Source organism: Sminthopsis crassicaudata, chromosome 5 (genome assembly GCF_048593235.1).
Source record: "Sminthopsis crassicaudata isolate SCR6 chromosome 5, ASM4859323v1, whole genome shotgun sequence".
Classification (NCBI taxonomy): domain Eukaryota; kingdom Metazoa; phylum Chordata; class Mammalia; order Dasyuromorphia; family Dasyuridae; genus Sminthopsis; species Sminthopsis crassicaudata.
The window spans coordinates 169231741-169246793 of record NC_133621.1 but is presented as its reverse complement, the minus strand read 5'-3'; the positions used below and the strand labels follow the sequence as shown (position 1 = coordinate 169246793).

At 33.7% G+C, this 15053-nt stretch overlaps 1 protein-coding gene across 1 annotated transcript in view; it reads left to right on the top strand.

The window, feature by feature from the left end:
* The window catches only part of TAF3 (TATA-box binding protein associated factor 3), a 218507-nt gene that overhangs the window by 142379 nt on the left and 61075 nt on the right, over positions 1-15053 (top strand). Inside the window, exon 3 of the mRNA XM_074268711.1 lies at positions 5322-7150. Coding sequence (XP_074124812.1) covers positions 5322-7150 — 1829 coding nt within the window. The remainder of the gene's footprint in view (positions 1-5321; positions 7151-15053) is intronic.

Below are 15053 nucleotides of genomic sequence, written 5' to 3'. Positions count from 1 at the left end.
ATACTAGCTTAGAATTTAACCCTCAAGCTACCTCTTGGAGTTGAAACTTTTTATACTTTACCATATCTTTGTTTTGTTTTCATTTTCATGATTTTATTTATATGGAATTGTAGAATGTACTAGTAGTATATATATATATATATGTCTGTGTGTATAGATGTATATATATATATGTCTGTGAATACATATAAATGTGTCTGTGTGTATATATATATATTTTTTCATACATATATGTATATATATATTACATGTATATAAAAATGGGGAGCACTTGAGTAGCTGTTTGTTTTAGAAAGTAAAGAAGGAATAATCAATGGAGCATATAGAAGGTGTCTCCATTTTATGAGTTTTTACAGAGTAGGATCATAAATGTAGAGCTGGGAAGGATCTCAGAGGCTACCTAGTCCAATCTCTTCATTTTATGGATAAGGAAGCTGAGACCCAAAGAGGTGAAATAATTAGCCCAAAAGTCATAAAGGTAGTAAATTTCAGAAGTATGATTTGAACTCAGATCTTTTGATTCCAGAGGCACCACTCTATTTAAAAGCAGATTGTTTATTTAGTACAAATTTTACATAATCATCATATACTAATATTACTCATCTACCTTCAAAAGAAACTCTCATTTGTATTATATTTCTAACTGGTAATGGATCTATGATGAACTATCCATATTATCTCATCAGTGGAGAAGTGTTACTGGAATGGGGAACAATAAGCCAGAATTAAGTATATAAATCTTTTTACGCAATTTCAGTTCCATGAAATAAACTGACTTTTTGAAGAAATAAGTCCCTGATTTTGGCTTTTATTAGCTATATAGTTTATACTATGAAGTTAAACATTTATTTGTGAATAATCTGTACACAATATAATAATCTTGTAGACAGTATAACTTTCCTCCATTTGAATGAACCAAATAAGGTGCTGATAGTAGATTCGAGTCCAATGCTATTGATTTGTCACCCGTTTAAAAAAAAAATCATTAAATACATCTAAATACAAATTTTAAAATATTGTATGAGAATCTTGATGAAAATATGGAGGCAGTGGCTGAAAAGTTGGTATAGAATTTTGCGGATTGACTTATTATTCTGAATGTAAATAGTAGCAAAGCAAGTTTAATTGATCCCATTAATGTTCTGTATTGTTTATAATAAAGAATATTTTTTACATAATAAATTATGTATTTCCCAAATTGGCTTTTTTGGGGGAATATCTTTCTGTAAGTTAGTTGGTTCTTTTTTCCCCCATTGAAAGTATAAGAGCAAACATCACAGCTAAGGAGAGCTATAATTGTAAATATGGTTTTGTGAGACTTTTAAAAAATTCTGAACAGACATATCAAAAAAGGATACGGTTTTATACATACAACACAAAAAGGATTCCCTATGAAACCATGACTATTTTTTTAAAAGTATAAAATAAATTCTATATATTGCTTTCAGTTTGTCTTACATGTTTGTACTTTTTCCTGAACTTCTCTATTGTACATTCTGGTCCCCTTTTCACTTTCTCTATTATCCCCATCTACCCGGCCCCTGCCCCAAACTGGGAATAAAAAAGGAGAAAGAACTTTTGTGTAACAAATAAACATTGTCAAGCAAAAGCAAACCAGTCATTGGCCATGACAAAAAACCTATGACCAAATACTTAACCCAACTTTTACAATAAGGTACTGTAAACAGCCCCATAAAAGAAAAAGAAAAAAATTCAGACTTCTCTAATATTGTTTCTCCCCTAATTCCTATGATATGGAAGGGATAACTTTAATTCTGTTATTCCTTGTTGTTCCTTGGAACTTGAACTTCGAACCCTTTGGATGCTTGTACTATATTTTGTTTGATATGGAATTTTGACTATGGATCTTTTTTTATTTTGGATTTTGGCTCTAACATCCCTATGATTTTTTTTTTTCTTGGCTTTCTTTTAGTGGATTCTTTCTATCTTGATTTTGCTGTCTGCTCTTAATATATTTGGGCAGTTTTCAATGATTATTTCATGAAATATATAGTATTGAGGTCTTTTTTTTTTTTTTTTTTTTAAATAGATAGGTTTGTATTCTGAAATGTGATATTGGGGACGGAAAAGAGAAAATAGAGACCAGGCAATAAGAATTTAAAAACAGTTTAAATCACAAATAGCACTTCAATTGGGTTATGTTCTTATAGACTTAAAATCTGTAATTTTATCCTTTTTTGATTATTGATCATACAGCCTTTCCCTTGCTTGTGTAAAAAAATGCCAGTGACTCAGAAATGAGCCTTACATGCCCTGTTTACATTCTCTTTTTTGTGTAGCATGTCAAACAAAATGTTTTTAATATTAAAATATTGCAGAACCATAGCTATTTAGGTTTTATATTATTGTTTCAAAAATCAAATTTAAATGGGCATATTGCTGGAGATAAAAATACTTATTCAGGTAATAGCAAATTGCTGTCAAATATTCACTTTATACTTGTTTTCTAGAGCACTGGAATGAGATTTTTCATAGGAAAGATAGATTAAAACTAATTCTCTAATTCTTTGCATGCCTATCAACACAATTTTTTTTCTACCAAAGGCTTAATTTTTTTTTTTCTATTTTATAATCTCCTGGCTTAATATTGCAATATAATTCATAGAATCCAAAAAGTTGAGACTATTAAAAGAAAAAATAATCAGACATTTTCCAGTTGTCCTCCAATTACTTTTGTCCTTCAATTATTTTTCGGTCAAGCAACAAGCATTTATTAAGCACCTAACATATGCCCAAAATTATGTTAGGGTATGCAGACTCAAAAGTAATATAGTCTCTATCCTCAGGGAACTTATTCATTTGAGAAGATGATGTATACATAAACAATTATGTACAAAACAAAAACATTGTGGTTTTGGGGGAGGGGAAGAATGTTGGCATCAGGAAAGGCTTCATGTAGAAGGTGATACTTGAATAGAGTTTTGAAAAGAAACAAGATATTGATTCTAAGAGGTGAAGTTGAGATGAGAATACATTCCAGGATTGAGGGAGAGTCAGTGCGAAGAGACAGAGATGGAGGGTTATGTGTGAAAAACCACAAATAGATCTGTTTGGATAGACTGTAGAAGGTGGGAAGAGAAATAATAAGTAATGATGCCCAAAAGGTAGGTTTTGCTCAGGTTGTCAAACAGAGGAGTTTGATCTGAGAGACAGCTGAGAACCGTTGGAGTTTATTGAACAGAGGAGTGGTATGGTCAGATCTGAACTTTAGGAAAAAATCACTTTAGCATCTTCTGTGGTTTCGAGAGCAAAGAGCTTTGAGGCTGGGAAAATAATGAGATTATTGTGGTTGTCAAGGCAAGAGGTGCTGAGGGTCCAAAAGAAGGATGTTGGCCATGGACATAGAAAAAAGATTCGATGTAAGAAATATTGTGAAGATAGAAACAAGATTTGGCAACTGATTAGATACTTGGGTGAAAGTGAATGAACCTGAGCTGATGAGGGACTACACCAGGATGGTGGCGCTATCAGAGGAGAGAAGGGGGCATATAAGAGAGATGTTATGAAGGCAAAATTATCAGGTCTTTGGAACAGATTGGATATGAGTAAGAGTAAGGAATCAAAGATAAGACCTAGATTTTGAGTCTGGGTAGCTGGAATGATTGTGGTGTCCTTGAAAATGATAATGGAAGTTTGGAAGAGAAGAGGGCTTTAGAGGAGAGAGATGGTAGAGATAAGTTCAGTTTTGGACACATTGAATCTATGGAGTGTCCCTTAGACTGTTGGAGATGTGAGTCTGGAGGTTAGAAGACAAGTAAGAGCAATAAAACTTTAAAAGAAATATAAACAATTGTATACTTAGGAAAAAAGCATGATGCTTTCAGTAATTATTACTCAGTAATTATCCATTTAATAGCATTTTGAGATTCATATAATGATGAAACAAAGACTAGATCAATAGGGTACAAAAGCAAGGTGCCATTCACTTTATTGTCTAGCTCACATTTTTATGATACTTTAAATGCTACCCTGTGAGATTAGAAATGTCAGTTTTATTGTCGTTTGCAGAGAAGGAAACTGAGGCTCTTAAATGTTATTTGCTCATATTCAAAGTGTTGTTAATCAACAACAGCATATTATTAATCAGGGTATTTACTCACATTTCCTGGTCTCTACATCCAAAGTTCCATTCATTTTGTCAGGATTAGGGTTAGACATACCACATTCAGATGAGATTCTTCAAAAAGCACAACTCTCATAATTGTACTTCTACAGTAGAGTTGCTACTGAACTTTTGAGTAGCAAGAGTAATATGTGGAAGAAAAAAGTATTTTAAAGATTATGCTTATTAAGTTATAGGTTTTTTTTGTCTTATAAGTTTATATTCAGCTTATGTGTACTTTCAGCTCTGCCCTCCCAATTCATTTATATTATTTCACTTTTTTCTGTCTCTTTTTTTAAAAAGTTGAATTTTTATCTTTCAGTAATTCAATTCAATGAATACTATGTCTTAGGATAATTAGAGTCACTGATTCTTTCTAATAGGGGTTCTTAATTTTTTGTGTGACAATTTCTTAAAATCTAAGGACCCTTCTCAAACTAATATTTATTGCCCACATTCATAATTGAAGGAAATGCTAAATTTCAGTTAGGGGTTAGTAAAAATAAAACTTGGGTTTTGTTTCTGTTTTTGTTTTTTATATAAGACCTCCTAAAGTCTATTCACATTTTCAGCTTTTTGGAGAATCTCATCTGAATGTGATAAATTTATGATCTAACTTTTATAATAAATTTCTGTGATTTTGAAAAGTACTAGATTAAAAGTAATGGATGCTACATTTATGGGAAAGGTAAAAACAGAATTTGTAATATTATATGTCCTTTTCCTATAGTTAAGTATCACCTAATAATTATTATACATAAAGATGTGCAAAGGAAAACATTTTAAATAAACAATTATTAGGATTACTTCTACTACTTTTACTTACTATATCAATTCAAGTTTTTTAAAAATTCTACCTTATTTCTATGCATTTTTGTAGTTATCCTAAAACCTGAGGTTTTTATTTTGACACACATTTATAAGGAATTTTGCAGCTAGCTTTGTAACAGGTTCTAAGACATCCAGTAATAATGCTATTACTATTAGTTGATGATAGAATTTGATTATTTTTATATTGTTCCTTATATTTTCCCTATTTTTCTCTCTCTCAGGTCTGCTTTTGAATTCTACCATAGTGCTTTACCTGTTATATAAGCAATATGTCTATTAATATATAAAAGTTATATAACTTTGAGGCACTGTTATTATGCATTAGGCAAATTCCAAAAGCAATTTCTGTTTTTCTGCTTTATAACAGAGGAAGAAGAGGAGCAGGTGCCTACTGATGGAGGCACATCAGCAGAAGCTATGCAGGTTCCTTTGGAAGAAGAAGGAGAGATGGAGGAGGATGAGACCATTAATGATGAGAATTTCTTGAGCAAGAGACCTTTGGATAGTCCTGAAGCTGAAGAAATGCCTGCCATGAAACGACCTCGGCTAGCAAGTACTAAAGGAGACACCTTGGATATAGTGTTGGAACCACGAGAACCACTTAGTTCAATAAATACTCAAAAGGTTCCGCCAATGCTTTCTCCAGTTCATGTACAGGACAGTGCAGATTTAGCCCCTCCTTCACCAGAACCACCAATGTTGGCTCCAGTTGCAAAATCACAGATGCCAACTCCAAAAACATTAGAAACAAAACCATTAACACCCAAAACAAAGGCCAAAACTAGCTCTCCTGGACAAAAGACAAAATCACCTAAAACCTCTCAATCACCAGCAATGGTTGGAAGTCCTATTCGCTCACCAAAACCTGTATCCAAAGAGAAAAAATCACCTGGACGTGCTAAGAGTCCCAAGAGTCCCAAGAGTCCCAAAGCTCTAATTCATACTTCTCAAGCACCAGTCAAACCTGAAACACCAAACAGAACTCCTTTGGCTGCATTAAGTGACAAAATTGGTAAAGAGAATATCCAAATAAAACAAATTCAAACACCACCTGATTCTGGGAAACTGAACAGTGAGAATCAATCTAAAAAGGTTGTTGTAATTGATAAAACTATTGATGATTCAATTGATGCTGTGATTGCGCGAGCTTGTGCTGAACGTGAACCAGATCCCTTCGAATTTTCCTCAGGCTCAGAATCAGAAGGAGAAATTTTTACTAGTCCTAAGAGGATTTCTGTTTCAGAGACTACCACTCCCAAACCCTCAGTATCTTCCAACAGTTTCAATAAGGCCGGATCCACACCTATCCCTCCTTCAGGAGGAACTTCAAGCTCAGATATTTCATGGACAATGGATGATTCCATTGATGAGGTTATTCGAAAAGCAAACATGGGAACTCCGTCGAATGTCCCCACCAATTTTCCTTATTTCTCTTCTCCATCTGCTTCTCCCCCCACCCCAGAACCTCTTCTCAAAGTATATGAAGAAAAAACAAAACTAGCTTCAGTAGAAGTGAAAAAGAAATTGAAAAAGGAACTTAGGACAAAAATGAGAAAAAAAGACAAACAGAAGGAAAGAGATAAGGAAAAAGAGAAAGAGAAAGAAAAATTCAGAGAAAAAAGCAAAGAGAAAGAAAAAATCAAGGAGAAAGAGAAAGAAGTCAATCGGGAAACAAAATTTCCTTGGAAGGACCTTATTAAAGATGAAGACTCAGATCCCTACAAATTCAAAATAAAAGACTTTGATGATGTTGATGCAAAAGTAAGGTTAAAGGATGGCATCATGAAGAGGGAAAAAGAGAAGCACAAAGATAAGAAGAAAGAAAAAGAGAAAGGCAAAAAGGAGAAAGAGAAGAAGGAGAAAGAAAAAGTGAAAGAAAAAGGAAAGGAAGATAAGATAAAAGCTCCATCAACTCCACTTGTATTACCTCCTAAAGAAATGGCTTTGCCCATGTTCAGTCCTGCAGCAGCAATGAGGCTACCATCGATGTTGCCTTCCTTGTCCCCAATTCTTCCTGAAAAGTTGTTTGAGGAAAAAGAGAAGCCTAAAGAGAAAGATAAGAAGAAAGACAAAAAGGAGAAGAAGAAAAAGAAGGAGAAAGAGAAAGAGAAGGAAAAGGAGAAGAAGGAGAAGGAAAAAGAGAAAAAAGAAAAGGAGAAAAAAGAAAAGGAAAAGGAAAAACACAAACATGAAAAGGTAAGCCATTTTTATCATCTTATAAATTATAAATTATTTAGACAAAAGTCTATTTAAAACTGCAGATAGGGAGTAAGCTAGGTGGTACAGTGGATAGAGCATCAGTCCCGAAGTCAGGAGGATCTGAGTTCAAATGTGGTCTCAGACACTTAACACTTCCTGGCTGTGTGACCCTGGGCAAGTCACTGTTCTTACCTTTACAACCTTGTTTATCCTCCTATCCTATTTGCCACTAGATCTACTTAAATGCCTCATCATGGTGTATAAGTTAGGCTGGGCTATGAGCACTTTTGAAAAGTGCTGAAGAGGCTGGAAAGTCTTTATATATGTTGTCTAAGATGGGAAGTTCATAGAACTAGAGACTCTCAGGACACATTGCACAGAGGTCTGGCTAGCTAGGTGATAATGACAGATGACTTCAGTTTTTTGGGCCTTACCTCATATGTAAAGTTGGTGATGGGGATAGGGACTGTTAGACTGATAACCTCTCAAATCCTTTTCAATTTTAAACTGATGATTCCAGGAACCTGTGATCATAAGTTATAAAGGGATTAAGATTTACGTTATCAGAAAGGATATACATACCAACCAAATTTTTGTTCCTTAAAGTACTATGGTAAATGTCATTTAAGAAAAAGTCTAAGTGTACAGGAAATGGGGGAAGAGTTGTACTTCTCACCTGAGTTGGGTGTAGAGCACTGTTTTCCAAAGTGAAAGGTTTTTGATCAATAATTTGGAGGGTGGGAAGATGGGTCATATTCAACCCTCTCCCCACAGTAGCTCATGTAATCTAATTCTCCAATTCTACTGCATCATATGTTTTATGGATCACTTTACAGTTACATTCTGTCGCCTCTTACCTTTGGCCATTTGATTCTATTTGGCTTCTCACTTTGTGTAACATAGAGGGACATATATAATCTAACCGAACAGGCATTGAAATAATTACATAGGGGAAATCTCTGCTTACTTTATCAGTGCAGAGATGGGTCTTATTGTTCAGAGCATTTGTTTGTAAGAATCAATCCTTTCTTTGTTTTATGGAGGAAAGTGAGTTTTAGTTAAGGTGAGCTGGCATGGATGAGTTGTTTCCTACACTGCAGTTTTCATTACATTCTTTTTCCCCTCAAACCTACCTTTCATCTGAACTTCCATATTTCTACTGAAGAAATCATTATCTTTTTTCGGTCACCCAGTTTTCCCATCTCATTGTCATGCTTGACTCAACTCCTCATTCTTCATTCTACATAAATGATTGTTTCCAAGTCTCCTTGTTTCTACTCCATTAGCATATCTCCTTCCTGTTGCATTCTCTTCACTTATAGAACAATCATTCTCAACTTCTCTTTCTTAGATGATTAAAATAGCATCCTGACTGGTGTTCCTGCCTCAGTCCTCTGTTCCCACTCTAACCTGTTTTTATATAGCTGCCAAGTTGATATTTCTGAAATGCAAATATAACTTTTTACTACCCAGCTCAACTCCAGTAGCCTCCAAATGACTCTAGGAACAAATATTATTTTATCTACATTTTGTTCTTTAATTTCTTTTTTTATAACGTATATGATTGTTAACAAAATAGTATATGTATATTTTGTTAATAAGTAAATATGCATATATTGGGGTGCATATTTTATGGTGTACACAATTACTAACAAAGTAGCTTATATGTTTTGTTAATTAGTAAATATAAATATCTGAGGGTACCTATTCAAATTTTACTAAATAGTGATACATGATCAAGAGATGTAGAGCCACAAACATGGGAAGGTGGTTTTCAGAGAGTCTTATAAAGTCATCACTAAGGTACTTTGTATAAATGAAAGAATGGTCGTCTCCATCGGTTGTCATGGGAGTAAAGGTATCACCATCTGATCTACTCATAGGAGCACATAATCATTCAAACATTGACTTGAGTCATCAAGAAAGCATTTTTCAAAAACTGGCTTATAAAACTGTTTATCCAAGACCTTCTTGGTCTTTAAGATCAGCTTTATCAGCTCTAATTAAATTTATCAATGACAGTAAAGTTGTTTTTCATCTATAAGGACAATGACTATCCCTTTGTTAATAGAGCATATTCTTTGAGCTGTTCTTAGATAATGATGAAATATACATGTTGTTCCATCAATATAAACTCAAGAAATTCTTATGACCAATAACATTTTTATTTTTTTCTTTTCCATTACAAATTCCTTCCTTTTATTCCTTCCCAACTCATTAAGAAAGTACAAAAATATGATACCCACGATATGTATGAAGTCACACAAAACATTCCACATTAGCCATGTTGTGGGATAAAAGAAAGAATAATAAAAAGAGAAAAATGTATTTCATTCTGTATTAGAGTCCATCAGTTGTCTTTTTGAAGATGGATAGCATTTTTAATCAGGAATCCTTGGAAATTGCCATAGACCATTTTATTGATCAGAGCAGCTAAGTCTTTCACATTTGACTCTCTCTATAGTATTGCTGTTACTGTGTACATTGTTATTCTGCACATTGGATCATTTCATATCCATCTTTGCAAGTTTTTCTGAAACCATCCTCTCTGTCATTTCTTAAAGTACAATAATATTCCATCACAATCTTAGGCTCTTATTCATCCATTCCCCAATTTATAAGTATCCCTTTAGTTTCCACTTCTTTGCCACCACAAAAATTAGCATTCTTGCACAAAAGGATCTATATCCTTTTCCTTTGATCTCTTTTGAGAATACCTGATAGGTAGTGCATTGATGGACAAAAATGTGTTTTTGCAGTACAACTAGCTAAAGTCAGAGGCCCAGATGCTGGTCATAAAATACAATAAAAGCTAACTGGTCCACACACATGAATTTTGACCTCTTTCATATATAGGTATAAAGTGAGTATAATGAAGACCATTTCCCCATTTTTGTGAGTATTCTTCCTTTTCTAGAGATTAACATTTCTTTTAGTACTAACCTAATTTATTTAAAACTATAGATGTTCAAGTTCAGCCTTGAAGGAAGAGAAGAATATAAACATACAGAGTTGAGAGTAAAGAGAGAAGGAATAAGTTCAAACTTGGTGGAGTGGCCTAAACAAAGACATAGAGAAGTAGACTAGGAAAAAAATAGCAGCGAACTATAATACTGGGGTTTGTGGATTGATTTTTTTTTTTAAATTTTGAACTCGAAGCAAAATAAAATGAATAGTTTCATAAACAAAAGTATAACAGAAAAAAGAGAGTTGTATATGAAACATGAATCTCTAACATGTACAATTTGCTTTGCCTTTTAAGCATATAATAAATTCAACATGTCACTTTTAAAGTTGTCCTGCATGCTTGTGTTTCCTTCTGGCCTTTTTTTTGGTTCTTTTCTCTGTATTTTTTTTTAATGTGTAAATATCTGGAAAAATTCCTAAATTTTAATCATAGCTATTGATATTTTAATTTTATATGAATGAATGAATAAGCTCTTATTCTATGATGTGTCATTGTGCTAAGAATATAAAAGTGAGACCTGATACAAGGAGCTTACATATTGGGGGAATGAGGTTATAGTCACAGATATTGTGAGAGTAGTCATTTATTTTCCAATAACAAAAGTAAATTTATATTGATCATTAAATAAACTCTCTCTCCTCCCCCAGCCCCATAAAAATCAGTCACTTTGATTTGCTGTCAACTATGTGAATGTCTCAGAGATATGGTTTTGTTATTTGTAAGGTCTTCAGAAGCCAGATCGGGAAAATTTTTCAGTACTCAGTTGATTTGCCCCTGGTTGTAAAATCTTTCTAAGGTTGAATTTGGACTGTTAACTGCCTTACATCTAGCTTTCCCTTGAATAGTAATCAGTTGGTGAAATAAAGGGATTCAGAATAACCAAAAAAAGAACAACAAGATATTCCTGATAACATTTCACTCTCTATGTTGTACATTTTGGCTTCTTCTCTTTTTAGAATAGATTTGTTGGGGGTTGGGAGGTAGGGTTTCCCTCTGTGTTTATAATTTCTTGGGGGAGGGCATCTTCTCAAGTCTTAAAAACAAGGAGTCATCTCAAACTTTTATTTTGCCTTCTTTATAAAAAAAACTTGTTTTCTAGGAGTTTATACTCCAGTGTAAGAATTACTTGCCGGATACAATAGAAGCTAGTCTCATACCTGTATTGACTAAGAAACATGCCATTACAGTGTAATGATACAGTTGACTTTTTTTCTTATTTGAAATATTTTGTGATCAGAAAATATTTCTATTTGAAAATAAAGTCTACTTACTATGATACCTGATGAACAGCAATAGAATAATTACTTGCTCATATTTACAATTCAAAATAACAAATTATTAATTTTTTTGTTAATTATCTTTTTGGATATATTTGCATACAAAGAAATTAGATCTATCAAGTATTTGTTGCTCCCTCTCTCCTATTTATGTTTATATGTGTGTGTGTATGTGTATGTATGTTTATTTATTTGTAAGGAAAGGAATTTAACATTAAAAAAAAAAAACATAGACAGATTATATTGACAAAGCTGCCCATTACCTTGGCAAAAAGTCCCTGTCAAAAGATAAACTTTAAAGCTAGAATGCATGAAAGAGTTCCCAGATAGAATTAAAATTTAAACTGATTCCTGATAGATAAGCTTTTTTTAAATCCACCTCTTTGCTGCAAGTCAGGATTTTAAAAATAAATTTCCCCCTTAAATCTCCTGAGCGATTTTCATTTTTTGCAAGGCCGCACTGCTGGTGTCCTGGAAAAATGGAGAGTTAGAGCTTTATCAGTTGGTGCCCTGAGGTATGTGGAAAAGAAGCTAAATCCTTGAAGATTAGCAAAAAAAATGCAGCACATGGCAATAAGGGGCTTATATGACTACTAGTATTAGTTCAGGTGAAAGAAGTATTGCTTATACATAAAACTGGACAAATCCACTGACAATGTATTTTTAGTTAGCTACAAAGGAGTCTTATATTGCTGGACTTTACCTCTTTGGTGATTTGGGAAGCTTAGTAATCCACTGTAAATGCTCTTCTGCTGGCCCCAATTCTCAGTATTACTTCAGAGTTCTGCTCTTTTATTTTAACCCCTACAAGCACAATTTCCTGGTAAATATTTCTTCATGTGTCTGCAAAGGATACAGTCTATTCATGAGTGTTATTTATTATTGGGTGTTTAATTTAACATTTTAGATTTTGTTAGATTATCTCAGAAATAATAAGGTACATGTAAGAGAGAAATTATATTTCTAAGAGATGACATTTTAATTGCTATTAGGGTAAATACTGCATAAACATGTCAATATTTATTTGTAAATTGACAAGCCACATCCTAACAATTATGTATTATTAGCAGTTTCAAAATAATTAATTTCTATCCCTTTGCTAGTTCCCCTCCCCCCCCCCCAATCTGTTTAATGTGCATAGGCTTTCAACATTCTTCTTGCCATTCTGGTTTTTCTTTACATGTCTCATCTACTTTATCTTTATTTGAATTAAAACTCTGACCTCTCTAGAATTTCTAATAGCCTGTTGAACATTTCACATAGGTATTCCCTGGTGCCTCCCCCAGAACATGCATGAAGCTGACTGACCATTTTTTCCCATAAACCGGTGCTTCTTTTTGATGCCTCTGTCTCTGATGAGGTTGCTAGTTTACTCCTAGCCCTCACATGTGTCCCGTTAGTCACCTAGGCCCTTCAGTTCCATTCAAGTATCTACTAGGTTCTGGGAATGTAAGCGAAAAATAAAATGCTCCTCTCCCATTCCCCCAGCCTTGAGGAAGTTGTATTAGACTGGAAAGGATAAACTGGAGTAAAATATAGGTCAGAGAATTATTGGAGGAAAGGGGAGATTAGGCAAATTAATTCTAAAGAGAAAGAGGAAGAATATAATAAAGTAGGAGGATGGGAAATTCATTCTTTTAGCATTTATTAAACACCTACTTTGTGCTTACTATTGGAGGACTATTGAAATAGTCCTTGCCTTCAAAGAACCTAAACTCTTTTCTAAGGAAACAATATGAATATACAAATTTAAATACAGGGGGAAGGTAGAGTAGAATAGGACAAAGCATAAGCAAGGCTGTATAATGTTTATAACAGAAGATAGTGATTGCTAAGGAAGGGAACTTCTTTCTGAGTAGCCTTTAGTTTTAAATCCTAGGAATTCTTAGTGGATCTGTAGGGCAGTAGTTTGTCACATCCTATGTAATAGCAATTATAATATTAGTTTGAATTTCATTGTCAGGAGGGCAGATAGCTAGACTATCTAATCCCAAATGATGGTCACCAGTGGACCTAGGCCTGAAGCTATATACAAGGGAGGATCAGGAACAAAAGACATTAATAGCTATGTAGCTCAGATTCCCAGAGCAGAAGTAAGAGTCTGGGCTCCAGACCCTAGCTTATATAAAGCCTTTAGTGGGAGTAACCATGGCTGAAAACTCAGATCTAAGAGAAGGCTGAATTCCTGTCACTCAGAACCTGCAGAACTTTCCAACTGGCTGGTTGTGCCATTGTTTGGCAGCACTTTATTGAAGCTTCTTTAAAGGAAAGCTCAGATCACAACTGAGGTCAGGAATTTTCAGAGCTCAGATCCTGAGGTCAGTGATCACATTTCACCCAGGATCAGACAGGCTACTTTGGATGCTCTGAAAGCAATGCAGATTCCTAGCCCGAGATGTTCCAAAGGTCCTAGAATAACACAACACTCAATATCCAAAGGAAGTAAGAGCAGGACCCAAAAGGATGCAAAACAAAACTAAGCAGAGCTTGGGCATTTCCTCTAAAAGAGCACGGAACCTGTCCCTAATATAAAGTTTGAAGTTTAAAGTAAATCTGAAAGAATACAAAAACAAAAAAGCGTTATTTTAGTGATAGAGATTGTCTAAGACATACATACAGGAGAAAAGCCTCAAAGAAGAATGCACTTTGGTCACAAGTTCAAGAAGAATTCCTAGAAGAAATGAGTTTGGGTTTTGGGGTTTATTTTGAGACTTAAAAATGATTTTAAAATGAAATGAGAATGCTAGAAAAAAGAACCGAAAAAAAAATGAGAGTTGCAGAAGAAAAATTTGGAAAATCGATTCTGTGAGATAGCAAAAAATATTAAAACAAAAAGCCATAAGATTTAAAGAATAGGAAATGCAAGCTATTACATAAAGATGTCCAGCTTTGATATCTTTATTTGTGAAAAGTATAGAAATAGTTTTATAAAAATTCTTTTCTTTTCTGATGGCCAGGATTTTTATCTTATATACTAAGAAGATAATTAAATCAAAAGGATTTTTTAGAAGGAAAGAGAGAACACTAAGTTGACTACTCAAAGGGGGAGTAGGGAGAATTGGAATACTTCTATCTTAACCATTAATATGTTTATAAATGGGAGGCTTTTAGGAAAGTAAAATACATAATAATGTATTAACTTTTAATGATGTCTCAATTCTAGTTTGAGTAGGAATTGATAGAAGTAATATTTTGGGGAAAGGGCTATCCTTTATGCCAGGTCTTATTTGCCCCCCCCCCCAAAAAAAAAATTGAAAAACAGTTTCAAATTTAGACAGGAAACAAAGTCTAGCAAGCAATAGGGTTTACATTATTTATATGTGCATGCTTATAATTAGTTCTTATATTTTCCAAAGGTGGAGAGATTGATTCATATAATCACTATTTCTAGTGAAGGGATTCATTACTGTGGACATGTGTATACACACACACAGAGTAGTAACCAGCTTCAGACATAATACCTTTGTAAAGTGACCTTCAAAGAGAGCCTATTTAAAAAAATAATAATCAGCACAATGTCTTTAGCCACTGATTCTTGAAAGTTAATTTCTGAATTGTCCTGATAGTTTAGAATCAAACGATTAAAATAGAATTTGAAAGAATCCAGCAATCACCTCCTGAAAGGGATTCTAAGATGAAACCTAAGAGAAAATGT